Source organism: Triturus cristatus, chromosome 1_2 (genome assembly GCF_964204655.1).
Source record: "Triturus cristatus chromosome 1_2, aTriCri1.1, whole genome shotgun sequence".
Taxonomy (NCBI): domain Eukaryota; kingdom Metazoa; phylum Chordata; class Amphibia; order Caudata; family Salamandridae; genus Triturus; species Triturus cristatus.
This window is the reverse complement of record NC_140580.1, coordinates 573,596,111-573,611,518: the sequence shown is the minus strand read 5'-3', so window position 1 is coordinate 573,611,518 and position 15,408 is coordinate 573,596,111. Positions and strand designations below refer to the sequence as shown.

Genomic DNA, 15,408 nt, shown 5'->3' with positions numbered 1-15,408 from the left:
GAGCTCATACGTGTACAGAGTCTCTGTACAGGCAAAGCATGTGTGGTTTCAAAGGTCTGTGTTAAGGAAAAACCATGAGGAGATACAGTGGATATTTAATGATGGTAGGTTTTATTAACAGTCCGCCAAGAGCCACGGGTACCCTGGTAGATATGTCCCTGAATTTCAATTTGTGTCTTTTCCTCTCTTCAGCTCACTCCTCGCCTCTTGGGTCGGTTCTCCCTCGTGGAAATAGAGAAAAGGAGAAGCAAACAGTTCTCGGGCCGCCCCTTTTTGTATTAGTTTCTTCACTAACACTCCCCAGGTAGTTGGGTCGCGGGACAGACAGAGGTGTTCTCATATTCACTGGACTGCCTCTTAAGATAATGGAGGGGGGGATAAAGTAGGATACTTCAAGAAAGCGTAGGGCACAAGACCGGGTGACGTTCTCTTTCACATCACCTCTGTTCCACCCTCTTTTCCCAGCCCTGGGTTCTTCTCACCACCTAGGCTAGTGAAATACACAAAGTAACACTACCAGGGACAGCCCTCCCCAAAACAAAGGGAATCTATATCCTCCCTTCAAAGCCCTGTATGGGCCCCTTTACAGCCCAATAAGATATGCGTGGGTGAAAAAAACACCCGCCCACTAAGCGGCCGGTTGTTCGGGCCACTTGCCTGAGGCCGTGGCTCGATGACAGAACCACGGCTGCCTCGTCTGGAGTGCCTTCCCCTGGGATAACCAACACCGCTGGTCCGCTTCGTGCCTCCTCGTCTCCGGTCCGCTTCTTGCACTCCGCACTTGTCTCTGCTGGGTCTCCGTGCTCCACTGCTGGTTGCACTTCTCCCTCTCCACCTCTGGTTGCCCCATTCTCTTCACCTGGTGAACTCTCATGTATTTCCGGGGTCGACCAAGGCCACGGGTTCCTTCCCTCTACCAACATTGAACACACCTTCGCCGTAACCCTGGGGCACCTGTAGTCCACCCCCAAGCGCGCCCTGTCACAGTCTGACATATATTGAGCCGTGTCATGCTCAGAGTTTAGTATAATCAGAAAGGTATCAGACTTGCACCAGAAATTGACTTAATATGAGCCCTGGTGTAATAAGAGAGGCTGTTATCAGAATTCCAGTATTGGGGAACTGACATAATTTGTCACCGCACTGCATGGCGCAAATTGGACAAATTGATTTTTTTTTTCCAGGCAAGAAGAGATCTGAAGGATCTCATCCCTTAGACAAAAATCTATTTTATAAAAGTCCACACCCCTAGATTGTAACCTTAGTTGTAACAGCAGTAACATTTATCATTTCTGTGCAATGCTTATTTCAAACTGGTTTGCCTCATAAGAGATGGGTATCAACATCACAATCCTCAACATGATCATTGAAAAATATTCATTTCTACGTGGTCAAACAATTGATGTTGCACGTGCCCACATTTCTACCTCCATTAATGAGGTTGATTGCTCAGGATTGTGGTTTTAACTACAGAATACCTGAATGCCTGGTCTGCTTCCATACAGATACATGGTGCAACCTCTGTTGGGTGCCGACTGGAATCAATAAATCGTAATAAAGAAATGCCTTAAGCAGGGTTGTAGGTTGGTTTTCCCCTGCTACACTCTTTATACTTATGATTTTGCATCATTGCTAGTAAGGCAAAGATCAAGTTCCCTCCAAAATTGGGTGATTGTAAAATAGGCAACCTACTTTACGTTGATGATATGGTATTTGACTAGATATCAGTTTGGTAACAAGAACTTCAAACATTACCTGAATATTCCAAAATAATTTGACGAAAAATGTAAATAAAAGCAAAGTGCTTATACTTACGAAAAAATCATTACCAATGTAGCTGATCAGTTGGGTCCATCGAATTGGAAAGATACGAGTTCTGTCTGTCATGGGGTGACAGGCTTTCAGAGTCTCTCTTATTAGGCCCTTATGTATCACTTGCAGAGAAAAGCTATTTGGCAGGGAGCTGGTCTTCTAAGATTATACAATGCATTGGGAACAAGAAATACCCCCTTGTCTACTTAGTGTACAAAGCAGAAATTTCTCCAACCTTACTCTATGGGGTAGAAACTATTCTGCACAGAAAACGTAGTTGTTGAAATAAAATAACTAGCAAGATTTTTTTTAAATCTTTCTTCTCTGGAGGCAAATCTTTTTGGTCTAGGCCATACAGCTGGAAGTCGGGTTGATTAATGTACATGCAGAAGCATTAGGGCAACCCTGACACTGACACAGACCCATTTGTTTTACCATGCACCTACTAACTTTCTGTTTTGAGTTTATCCAGACTTAATAGAACTAGAGGCCACTCTTGCCAACGAATATATCACAAGCTTTGCATGTCTTGATGTCCAAGAGCAGGAGTACTATAATTTGTCCACGGGGGTGGGGGGGGGGTGTTGCATGAGAGAAACAAACAAAACAACTTAAGCATGTTATGTAGGATGCTTTGAGGAATTTCCTAAAGGTGAAAATTATTCCATGTCTGCACTCACACGCTCATCATCCCCCCCCTCCCCAGGTGTGGCAGTTGCTGTCTCAAGAGAACCTATTTTAAAATATTTCTGTTCGTTGGAATGTTGAGTTATGTGCCTTGCACCCTTGGCGTTGGGGAAGGTGAAGATAAATAGACTAAATGTTTCCCTTTGTCCCCTAATATTTAAAAGTGACAGGTAGCTATAATAGTTATAAGGTATCTGACTTACTTATGCCTACTGCCCCTCTTGAGGTATAGGCCATCAACCAGGACTCTCCAGCCATCTCTGTCCTGGGCTTTTCTTTCAATCTGACTCCAGGTGTAACCCATTTCTTTGCAAATAGCCTCGAGGCCTCGGCTCCAGATGCTTCTTGGCCTTCCTCTTTTCCTTTTTACTTAAGGTTTCGGGTCAGGGCTTGCTTGGCGGTGTTTGATGTGGGCTTGCAGAGGGTGTAACCTATCCACCCAAGCGTCTTTTCATGATTTCTTCTTGAGCAGAGAGTTGCAAAGTCTGCTGCCATAGGTCATTGTTGCAGAGGGGGTTTGACCAGCGGATTTGGAGGGTTTTCCTCGGACAGGTGTTGATGAAGGTCTGGACTTGATGGTAGTGATCACTGTTGACCTCCAAGGTTCTGCCCCATACAGAAGGACCAATTTTACGTTGGTTTTAAAAAGCCTGATCTTGGTTTGCAGTATTAGGTCCTTGGAGCTCCAGATCTTCTTTAGCTGAATGAAGGCAACCCTTGCTTTGCCGATTCTTGCCTTGACATAGGCATATGTGCCGCCCTGCTTGTCTGTGACACTGCCCAGATAGGTGACGTATCAACCTCTTCCTGTGCATCACCTGCAAGAGTGAATTCAGCTGTACTGGCCGTGTTGAACTTCAGGATCTTGGTTTTGCCCCTGTGGATGTTGAGGCCAAGTCGTGTTGATGTGGCTGCCACATTGTCAGTGTTTTCTTGCATCTGCAGATGGGTATGTTGCCCTAAGTGGGAAGGGCATGTCCAAACGTGGGCCCCGTGCTCACTACGCCACTGGATTCAAGCTAGCCTGGCTGATGGGGGGAGGGGGGGGAGGGGGGATGCCCCAAAACCGGTCTCAGGATGCTTATTTCCGGTCCAGGGAGGACCTGTTCCCTTAAGGAGCAGGGTCAACACTATATTAATATCCATGATTTAATCAACAAGTTTGGGAGGGAATGTGGTCAAGTAGCTGAGTCTGGAGATCTAGAACCAGGAGACCTTGCGTTCATACTTGGCCAATATGTATATTATTTAAGAACGTGGGTAAATCAAATTTTCATACCGTACAACAGGAACGGGCTGTTTACTATTTCATTCAGCCTGCATTGAGCATAGGAACAAAACCCATTAGGGTTTTAAAATAACCCTCACCCACCTAGTTGGTGACATGCTTTATCGTCGGGTTCCCACCTAGGGTGCCGATTGCATCATCGGTGTGCTGCAATGCTGATTACTGCGGAACTGGGTTCTTTCTTTGTAAAAATGTGAATTTCGTGAGTGTGATTTTAAAACTCCCTCCACGATACCCTTCGTAATCAGGATGAGTTTAATGGCGGGTTCCTGGGGTAGGATTAAAAACAATGGTGGATGTGAAGGAGAGGAAAATGGTCTCTCACATCCAAAAGTGTTCTACACGTTTCAGCCAATCAATTTATGCTGAGTTGCTTTCTTCAGGACCAGTCGTGTTTGGGCTGGTGATGTCTCTAAAAATGTGGACGCACACGCCCTAAGGTGTGTTATGAGTGAGTTAAATCGAATTTTCTCCCTCACCGGTATTTATATCTATGTGATAAGCAGAGTGACTGTGTTCAGCCTCAAAGTCTCAGTTTACTGTGTTTAAGTGTGCTTCTGTTACTCATTCTGTTTAAGTTGTAATTGAGAAGGGTGTCATAGTGTGCTGCAGTTTAGCGTAAGATAAGAGGACATACTTTACCCTGCAGTTAAAGATACAAGCTGATGCATCCCTGACACTAATATTTCCAACCTTTCTCTCTCTTCCACAGGCCAGCCAAGAGGCCGACAATGTGTTGATCCTGCAGGACAGGAAGCTGGTCACTGGCCCAGGGAAACGATATCTGCAGGTGGCAAAGAACAGGTTTGATGGAGATGTAGGAGTTTTCCCCTTGGAGTTCCAAAAACCCTCACTCACCTTTTCACCACCCAAAGCAAAGCAGAGGCTGAAGAAAGTGAAGGAGGATAATCTTGTGCCGCTGAAGCAGCCCCCTGCGGAAACAGTACAAAAACCAAAGAAATAAGAGTGTTCATTGTCAGTCTTTTTACTTGGACATGGAGTTTCTTCCTTCTTGACTTGTGTAGATTGAACTGGAAATGAAGGACTGGAGTGGAGATGCCTGATCAAACATCTTTTGATGGGAAAACATCCAGCATCATTTCATAGTGGTTTGTGCTATCAGAGGCATGGATTTGTTCCTGTTCTGACTGTCTGATGGGTTGTGGTCAATTTGTTCCATTCATTTCTCATAAATGCTCCATGCCTTCAGCTTCTCCCTGATGGGATAAGAAGTCACTTAATAAAGACTCAGAGTAGAGCAAGTATGTGCTGGATGAATGAGTGCCTCAGTACGTGCCGCTGAAGGGACATGATGGGGTGTGGATAGAGGATGGAGCTATTCGGTGTTTGCAAGGATTTTTTTGTTTTTGAAGCATGTTCACTTATTTGAAACCTCAGGAATCCAACAGGACCTTCATAAATCTGTTGTACAGTATTTCAAGCAAAGCGAAGTCTGCTGAGCTGCTCACTTTCTGCTGTGAGTGGACAGATCGCTTCTCAGAGAGAACGTTTATTTAAAGGAGCTGAGAGCTAATCAAGGTATTTCAACTTGGTGATCTAACTCTAAAACCGTGTTTCTTGACTGCAGTGATGCATCAGTGCTAGTGGTGTGTATGTGTGTGTACACTAAAGTGGTTACATTTCGGTGCTCTTGTCAATAAACAAATTACTTCAAAGCAGTCAGTAGGAAGAGATCTGTGCGCAAAGATTTCTGGGCTTATCATTTTAGCCACACTCTGCTAAGCACAAGATAAATCTGCTTTGTGAAGTACAATTTAATGTGAAATATACATTTATTTTTTCAAATATGAAAAGACCTCACAACCCCACCCTCCCTGGGGTAACAGAAATGGGAAAGGGGTCTTTATCACTCTCAAATGCCACAAATAATCACTTGTTTCTATCCAGGCAAGCTTTTGATCACTTTTTATATGATCCTGTTCCGTTTCATCAAATTCAAAGACTAATATCTGCTGAACTGAGATTCACTGCCATGCCAAGTCCTACCCACTTGGTGCATTATATTTAATGAGACCATGTAGGAGCACTCCAAAGTTGAGAACCCATGGAGCGAAGTACTGGAAGATCCGGTGCGAAGTACTGGAAGATCCGGTGCCTGTACCCCAAGAGAGCTTTCCCGGTGTGTGAAGTTCAATTTGTAACCATTGGGATTTGGCTGTTTTCGTTTTCTGGTTAAAAACTCAATAAAGGGTGGTCAGATCCTATGTTTTAACTATTTGCACTCTTTTTTTTGTTTTTTTAATAAATGCAACAATTAAGTTCTTAAATAACCAGACCTTTATGTTACTCAGACTGTCAGAACCTTGTCAGCAATTATAGAGCAGATCGAATGTTTAATTCAGGCAGTACTATGGAGTGCATTTTGTTTTTGGGGGGGGAGTTTTAGAAATGGGGGTCTCTAGTTGGCAGAGGTAAGTACCTTTGTCCAGATAGGGACCCTTGCTTCTAGTCAGGGTAAGGGGGATACACACTCTAGATATCCCCTGCTCACCCCCTTGGTAGCTTGGCACGAGCAGACAGGCTTATCCAAAAGGCAATGTGTAAAGTATTTGTACCAGCATTGACAGTAACACAGTGAAAACACCACAAATGGACACCACACCAGTTTAGAAAAATAAAATATCTTTATCTAAACTAAACAAGACCAAAACGACAAAAATCTAACATACACACTTAAAAATATGACTTTCAAAAGGTTTCAAGAACTTGTACCATAGAAAACTATGGCTGCGTGACTTTTCACCAAAGTACCTGTAGATGCGTCGAAGTTCACAAGCCACACAGCTGCAGCGTCGGAAAAGAAAGAGATGTGACACTCCTGAGACCTTGGAGAGGCGATGCGACAGTCCCGCTCCTCTGCACGCAGAGGAAGGGTTGCATCGAATCCAGTCTGGGGAGTGATGCGTCGATTCTTCGTGACGGTTCCGCTCTGCGGGTGATGTGTCAGAAGAACTTGCCGCACAGGTAAGATGCGTGGAATTCCGGGATGCAACGGTGTCGAGCGGCGCTTCTTCAGCCGCGATCCCTCGATGTGTCGATTCTTGCAGCGGCGATAGGCGCTTCGGCGGTTTCCGCAGCAGCGCGGTGATGTGTGGAAATTCTTATCGCGCCGTGGAGATAAGTCGGGAAAACAAGCAAGATGAGCGATGCTTTTGTAGTCCTTTGAGATTCTTCTTTCTTCCAGCCCCAAAACAGCAGCAGCAAACTCCATAGGCCCAAAGCTGGCACAGACACCTCTTGGCAGGCTAGAGAGTTCAGGGGAGCTGGGGGTGAAGTATTTGTGTCCCTGAAACTTCAGAACAGGAGGCCAGCACATTTCAGGCCCTTGGAAATCTCCTTCAAGCAGGGGACACAGGAAAATCTCCTTCAAGCAGGGGACACAGCACACAGCAAAGTCCTTCTCCTTTCCTTGGCAGAAACAGCAACTGCAGGCCATCCCCCGACACACAGCAAGGGCAGTACTCCTCCTCAGTCTCTCCAGCTCTTCTCCTTGGCAAAGGGTCCTCTTGAATTACAGGAATGATCTAAAGCCTGGGGTTTTGGGTCTGATACTTATACCCCAAAATGTCTTTGTTTTCTTTGTGCAAGAGGCTCTGAGCCCAGTTCTGGGGGCACTCTGTAAGTGCACAACAACATCCATTGTGAGTGTGAGCCTTGGCTCCAGACACACCACAGGGTGGTGGAGCCAACATTGTGTAAGGCAGGTCCAGCCCTATTCAGGTACAGGTGATACTCCTCCCACCACTCCAAATGCAGATCAGGCCTATTCAGCCTAGTGCTGACTCACCCAGACTCCTGGAGCCACTGCACCTCTCCAGCCCCTGTCACTCCAAAGCCAGACAGTCAATCCACAAACAGGCAGAGGCGCACAGGATGGTTGTGCAAGAAAATAGCCACTTTCTAAAAGTGGTATTTTCAAACACACAATTTAAAAACCATCTTTACTAAAAGATATGTTATTAAATCCTGATTTCAGGGATACCAAACTCAATTTTTCCATCTTATCTGTATGGGAATATATGCTTGTAAAATGTTACAAAGCATTCCCCATTATGTCCTGTGGGGCAAGATAGCCTTTCAATAGTGAAAAACAAAATTGGCAGTATTTCACTATCAGGACATGTTACACACACCAGTACATGTCCTACCTTTCACATACACTGCACCCTGCCCAGGGGGGTACCTTGGGCCTACCATAGGGGTGTCCAATGTGTAAGAGAATGGAAAGGGTAGGGCCTGGCAAGTGGGTGCACTTGTCAAGTCGACATGGCAGTTAACAAACTGTGCACAGGCACCGCAGTGGCAGGCCTGAGACATCTTTTCAGGGCTACTCATATGGGTGGCACAATCAGTACTGCAGGCCCACCAGTAGCATTTCATTTACCAGCCTTGGCACACTCAGTGCACTTTACTAGGGACCTACTGGTAAAACAAATATGCCAATCAGGGAGAACCAATCACAGTAACAATTTACATATGAGAGCATATGCACGTTAGCACTGTTCAGCAGTGGTAAAGTGCCCAGAATCCTATAGCCAACAACAACAGGCCAGGATAAAATAGGAGGAAGAAGCAAAAAGTTTGGGTATAACCCTGCAAAAAGGGCAATTTCCAACACAATCTCCTTCCAGCCTAAAGCTAGGGTAGACCAATCAATGCCTCGATGGGCTTCCCGGCTTGGAGCGACTGAACATGGAACCTGGCACAAACAGCAGGGGTCTATTCCTGTTCTACACCTTCCTGAACCCAGTTGGATCCCTCTATCCATACTCTCAGGGCCCACTAGGCTAACCCATGGGGGACCCTTCTCCTCACCTGGGGACCCCATCTGTGCAGCGCCTAAACTTACTTTGCTCACAGATGTGTCCCACCAGGTAGACAGTACCTACATGGCCAACACAGAGGTGTGGCCCAGCCCCCCTCCCAGGGACAACTCTGTCCACCAGGACAAGCAGCCACAGTGGCCACTGACAGCTGTCAGTGATGAGAGCCAGGCCTCATGGCTTTCAGGCCTGTCTAACCTCTGTGGAGTCAGAAAGTGGGGTGCAGTAGCCAAAGGTCCCTGGCACCTTTTCTCCACTTTCCCTCCTGTCAAGTCAGGTATGGCATCCTGACAGTGGCCCACCAGCCCAGGGTCTGTACCCTGCGGCTGGACAAGTTTCTGGGGTGGGTTCTCTCACACCCTGTCATCCTCCCTGGGGCTCTGTACCCTCCCACCTGGAGCGGTATCCCCAGAAGACAATTTGGTTGGGGCACTGTTAGCAGTCGCCCCTTCCTCTAGGTCAGGGGGGCACTCTGAACCTGGTCCTCCAACACAGGGTCTGTACCCTTAGGCTGGACCTGTGCCTGGCAACCCAGGACTTCTGGGGGTGTACACCAACCCCCCCCCCCCCCCCCACCCCCCCAAAAGAGAAACACACTCCTCATGAGTGGTACGAGAATCTGCCTGGCTCAGGTCTCCAACCTCCTGTCCACTTGACAGAGCATGAAGACCCCCCAGGCCAGAAGTGGCCTCACCAGGGTCAGTCCAGGGGTGCTCTGACCTCAGAGCTGGCAACCCCTGGCCCACTGGTCCTTCCACTGGGGACTGTGCCCCCCCCTCACTCTTTTCTCTGGACTCATGCACCCTCCCCACTGGAGCAGGGCTGCCAGACACCAGAACTGGTGGGATGCTTGTTACAGCAGACCCCCAGTCCATCTGACACTTTGGGATCTCCCTCAGGAAATGGACTCCCGGGCCAGACTAGGGCCCCCTCCTGGTGTTTTCTTATGGAACCAACCAGGTCCTGGGACTGGGTTTCGGACACTTTGGGACACAGTCCACTCCTTCTCCTCTGAGACTGGACGTGGGACCCTACAACCCTCCCACAACACTAGGACGATCTGGGCTACTACAAACCTCACCTACCTCACTTGCTTGGGACAAACCTGAGCCACTTCCTTCAGGAGCACTCCCAAAAGCTTCTTCAGACCCTCTGGAATTCACCAAAAGGTCTGCCTTGAGCGCAAGCTCCCTGGAATCAGAGAACTCACACTCCACCGGGTGTTGGCATAGCTCTGGAAAACAGGGACTTAAAATATGCTCTCCAACAATTGAATCACACAGGCCCCCCAGTTGTTAACCACGCTACCCTTTGCCTCACCATCCAGTGCCTCACACAAGTACCCTACACCACTCCCCTGAGATTAGCAAGACAGTATCTGACTGTCTCTGTCCCTCAACCCACACTCGCCTGGTCGGTCTCCACACTCACACACCAGGACTTCTACCATGGGGGAACCCCTCTCCCTGCACCTCTCATCTAGAGTCAGTAGAGTGTCCCTCCCACCACTAGGAATATGATTCCCTGTGTCAGTTCCCCAATCCACTTTAGGGACACTGCACAACACTGGCGCTACCTCATAAACCTGACCTCTCTGGTGTATGTTAACCCCCTCACTCAAGTCAGGCGCCACATCTCGGGGTGTGTGTACTTCTCCCTCAGCACTAGATAACACCATTTTGCTAATCTAATCACAAAAGGGCTCCACTACATGTGTGGAGGAGGGAACAAGAGGCATGGGGTTCTAGGAGCTAGCAGCCTCCAATACTAAATGTTTACCACAAAAAGCTGCTCCTAGTGTGATAACCCAAATAAGTTACGAGAACGTCGTGAGTGTGGGCATCTCACAAAAAGTTACGGACTGGTCTCACACACCACCTGGTGTCATGCTTCATCATTGACCAGTCCTCGCCCTCTAAAACCTTCGTTTGATAGAGGGCGGGCATACACTTGACGACAAGGATGCACTTCTAAATTACTAAGTGGGGGCCCGTGATATTGTGAGTGGATTTAAAAATCATTATGGTTATCAGAAGTGCTTTTTAATGTGACTGATAACTATATGATATTAAAAATATATGCAACGGTGAATGGGGTAGTTAGTGTCCCCTAACCGTCTCGTGAGTGGTCAACATGTTTCTGCCGTGTCGGCCCGGTTGGGTCCAAGGCATTCATCAGGACCTAAAATAACAGGGGGCTCCGTTCTTACCAACTGGTGGCAAGATACTACCACTGCGCGGGTGTGGCAAAGGCAAATCTCCACTTTCTAGATGGCTTCCAACGGTGAAGCCTAAAGAGAATATGGAAGAAATCAGAGTTACTTTGAACAAATTGGGTCAACATACCTGTAAAGGAAAAGAGAACAATGCATGCATTGATTTCTATAGGTGAGTGATAATTGTACGTGACTTCGTGACACTATTTGTGTACACATGTGTGAGAATTCGAGAGGTGGTAGTAGCTGAGGCTACCGCCAGTCTTACCCTAATTCTATGGACTACTTGCCCCATGGGGGGAGGGGGAGGAGAGAAATCCTGTTTGTCCGCTCTGCGAAAAGAAGCATAAAAAACCATAGTTTCCATCAAAGTGGTGGAGCAAGGTCTCCAAACATCTGCTACTACCACCTCTCGAATTCTCACACGTGTACACAAATAGAGTGTCACGAAGTCACGTACAATTATCACTCACCTATAGAAATCAATGCATGCATTGGTTGCTGCCAGCCCTGGAGGGTACTCTTGACAGTGGCAGATCCTGTGACCTGAAACCATACCCTTGTGCATCCTCATCCACCTCTGCATCACCTATCTCCCCAGCCTCTTTGGCATCCCTCCAGGCCCTCAAGGCTTTCTGTAGCTCCTCCTCCCCGGAGCTGCTCTTCATGGGACATCCAAAATGTTTGCAAAATTTCTTGAGCTGATCTTCTCTGTAGGTATGCAACATTTCAAAATCAAACTCCAATCCTGCCATCTCACTTGCTGGTTTATTCTTCTGAGACATGATGCGTGGGTACTTTAAGGGTCTCTCAAAAGTAGAACTAAAAACAAAACACAGTATGTGGCTACGTAGTGGTCTGCACTAAACTAGTGATGTACACCAGTCACTGTGGGTCAAGTACAAATACAGGTTTAAAGCCTCACCGCAAACCACCAATGTTAGAGATGGGGGTCTCTAGTTGGCTGAGGTAAGTTCCTTTGTCAAAATAGGGACCCTTGCTTCTAGTTAGGGTAAGGGGAATACACACTCTAGATATCCCCTGCTCACCCCCTTCGTAGCTTGGCACGAGCAGACAGGCTTATCCCAAAGGCAATGTGTAAAGTATTTGTACCAACATTCACAGTAACACAGTGAAAACACCACAAATGGACACCACATCAGTTTAGAAAAATAAAATATCTTTATTTAAACTAAACTAGACCAAAACGACAAAAATCCAACATACACACTTAAAAATATGACTTTCAAAAGGTTTCAAGAACTTGTACTAAAGAAAACTATGGATGGGTGACTTTTCACCATAGTACCTGTAGATGCGTAAAAGTTCACAAGCCAAACAGCCGCAGCATCGGAAAACAAAGAGGTGCAACACTCTTGAGACCTTGGGGAGGTGATGCGACAGTCTCGCTGCACGCAGAGGAAGGGTTGCATCGAATCCGGTCTGTACGGGGAATGATGCGTCGATTCTTCGTGACGGTTCCGATCCATGCGTGATGCGTCAGAAGAACTTGCCGCACAGGTACGATGTGTGGAAATCTGGGATGCGTCGAGCGGCGCTGCGTCGGTCGTCTTCAGACGCGATCCCTCGATGCGTCGATTCTTGCAGTGGCGATAGGCACTGCGGCGGTTTCCGCAGCGACCTGGCGATTCATGGAAACGCTTCTCACACCATGGAGATGCGTTGGGAAAACAGCTGCAAGATGAACGATGCTTTGATTTCTGTAGTTCTTTGAATTTCTTCTTTCTTCCAGCTCCCAAACAGCAGCCGCAACCTCCAGAGGCCCAAAACTGGCACAGACACCTCTTGGCAGGCTAGAACTCACAGCAGCAGAGTTCAGTGGAGCTGGGGGTGACGTCTTATTGTCCCTGAGACTTCAGGACAGTCCTACTCCAGACACTCAGCAAGGGCAGTACTTCTCCTCAGTCTCTCCAGCTCTTCTCCTTGGCAAAGGTTCCTCTTGAATTCCAGGAATGATCTAAAACCTGGGGTTTTGAGTCTGATACTAATACCCCAAAATGTCTTTGTTCTCTTTGTGCAAGGGGCTCTGAGCCCAGTCAGTTCAAACCAGTTCTGGGGGCACTCTGCAAGTGCACAACAACATCCATTGTCAGTGTGAGCCTTGGCTCCAGACCCACCACAGGGGGGAGGAGCCAGCATTGTGGAAGGTAGTCACAGCCCTATTCAGGTACAGGTGCTACTCCTCCCACCACTCCAAATGCAGATCAGGCCTATTCAGCCTAGTGCTGACTCATCCAGACACCTGGAGCCACTGCACCTTCCCAGCCCCTGTCACTCCAAAGCCAGACAGTCACTCCACAAACAGGCAGAGGCGCACAGGATGGATGAACAAGAAAATAGCCACTTTCTAAAAGTGGTATTTTCAAACACACAATTTACAAACCATCTTTACTAAAAGATGTGTTATTAAATCCTGAGTTAAGGGATACCAAACTCCAATTTTCTGTCTTATCCTTATGGAAAGCTATGCTTGTAAAATGTTTCAAAGAATTCCCCATTCTGTCCTAATGGGCAAGATAGCCTTTCAATAGTGAAAAACGAAATTGGCAGTATTTCACTATCAGGACATGTTACACACACACCAGTACATGTCCTACCTTTCACATATACTGCACCCTGCCCAGGGGGTACCTTGGGCCTACCATAGGGATGTCCAATGTGTAAGGGAAGGGTAGGGCCTGGCAAGTTGGTGCATGTGCTAAGTCGACATGGCAATTAACAAACTGCTCACAGGCACCACAGTGGCAGGCCTGAGACATCTTTTCAGAGCTACTCATGGGTGGCACTATCAGTGTTGCAGGCCCACTAGTAGAATTTGATTTACCAGCCCTGGCACACTCCGTGCACTTTACTAGGGACCTACTGGTAAAACAAAAAGGCAATCAGGGAGAACCAATCACAATAACAATTTACACAGAGAGCATATGCACGTTAGCACTGATCAGCAGTGGTAAAGAGCCCAGAGTCCTAAAGCCAACAACAACAGGTCAGGAAAAAATAGGAGGAAGAAGCTAAAAGTTTGGGGATAACCCTGCAAAAAGGGCCATTTCCAGCAGGGGGGTATTTAGCTACTGTATGCAGTAGGACGTAAAGCGGAGAGATGAGCTTGGCCCTCAAGGCTACTTTTCAGCCAGGTAGAGTTATACACTGCTGGGCCATAGAAGCCAAGTTGCCACATTTTTTGTGAGCCTGTTGTACAGCCCTATTTTCTTTCCACATTCCGTTACTCGGCCTTATTATGGGGAAATAAAGCTAATAGTACAAAAATGTAAATGAACCACTCACATCTGTCATGGGGCAGCATAATGTCCCTGCAATGCACAGCACTGCTGGGTGTCGAATATACCAGCGAAGACTGACATTGCTTGGTCCACTGTGCACGCTAATGAACATATTACATTTTATTTACACTAATTGTGAATGGCAACAGCTGACATGTCAAAATAAAATAACGTTTGGTTTGTCACTCACTCGCTATGGAATGTGAATGTGGGAGGGTGTTTGGTTTCTGTGAGTACCTTTGACCCCCTGATGCTGACAGACGTCAGTTAGCCTTCCGGGCAGTGACGGTGGCGTGTGTTCATGAATGTCGTCACCAACGTGTTCTTCCAGGTTTGTAGGTCACAACTGTTGTTTTACCGTTTGAATATTGATATTGTACAGTGAGCTGCTCAGCAGGAAATAACTTGATCTCTCAGAAAGAGCTTTGCCTCGGCATCTCGCACTGTGATAACCTCAAAAACAAACCAAATGTGAATGTCCAACGCACAATTTGTGTCCCTTTTAAATAAAACCTACTCTTTTTCATATTTGTGCCGAATAGAAAACTCTTGTTTTATCTTATTTTTGACACACTGTTGTATTTTATTTCTTTTATTTGGATTCAGGAAATGACAGCAGCGGAGGACCTGAAGGGCGGCCTTCAGGTATATTTCTGCAACAGAGAGCCAAGGTAAAGATTGCATGTACTTTTAAGCGTCACCGCAAGAACGTGTAGCCTTTTACCTTTTCCCGCAGGCCTACTCTGCCACAGAGGTAGCCGCTTTCCACCTCCAGTGGCGCGCAGCGTCTGTCCTAGCAATGAAGAGTCTCATGGCCAGCAGTAATCTAGGGGTTCACCTCCCCCTGTTCCCAGCACCCTCCCACATTCGTCCTTCAGACTCAGCACCCCCATGTTGTGCTCTGGTGTGCCTGTTTTCCCATGACCCGAGTAAGGATGTTGCATAAGCAACCCCAATATCTGTAATATGGAACACTCCCATATGGCAGAATGTTCCTAGTTCCACCTTGCATCGTAAGCAGTGGGAGTCTAAGCCCCCTTCCATTTTACTTAATATTGTGGGGTTAATATTAGGGCTCCTAGTTTTATGGTAATTCATTTTTTTGACATTTCCGTCTGTATTTATCCATATTTATTTTTTGTCAACTATATCTGTATTTATCCATATTTATTGTGGGTTTTGTGAAAAAATAGAGCTGAGACTGGTATATTTCCACATTTATTTAACCAATAATATGCAGTCTCGATTGAATGCCTGCCA

The 15,408-nt window shown here is 46.8% G+C and overlaps 1 protein-coding gene across 1 annotated transcript in view; it reads left to right on the top strand.

The window, feature by feature from the left end:
* Positions 1 to 6,012, top strand: part of TWNK (twinkle mtDNA helicase) — an 86,070-nt gene extending 80,058 nt beyond the window's left edge. Inside the window, exon 5 of the mRNA XM_085606506.1 lies at positions 4,500 to 6,012. Coding sequence (XP_085462632.1) covers positions 4,500 to 4,751 — 252 coding nt within the window. The 3' untranslated portion in view covers positions 4,752 to 6,012. The remainder of the gene's footprint in view (positions 1 to 4,499) is intronic.
* The last annotated feature ends 9,396 nt before the right edge of the window (positions 6,013 to 15,408 follow it).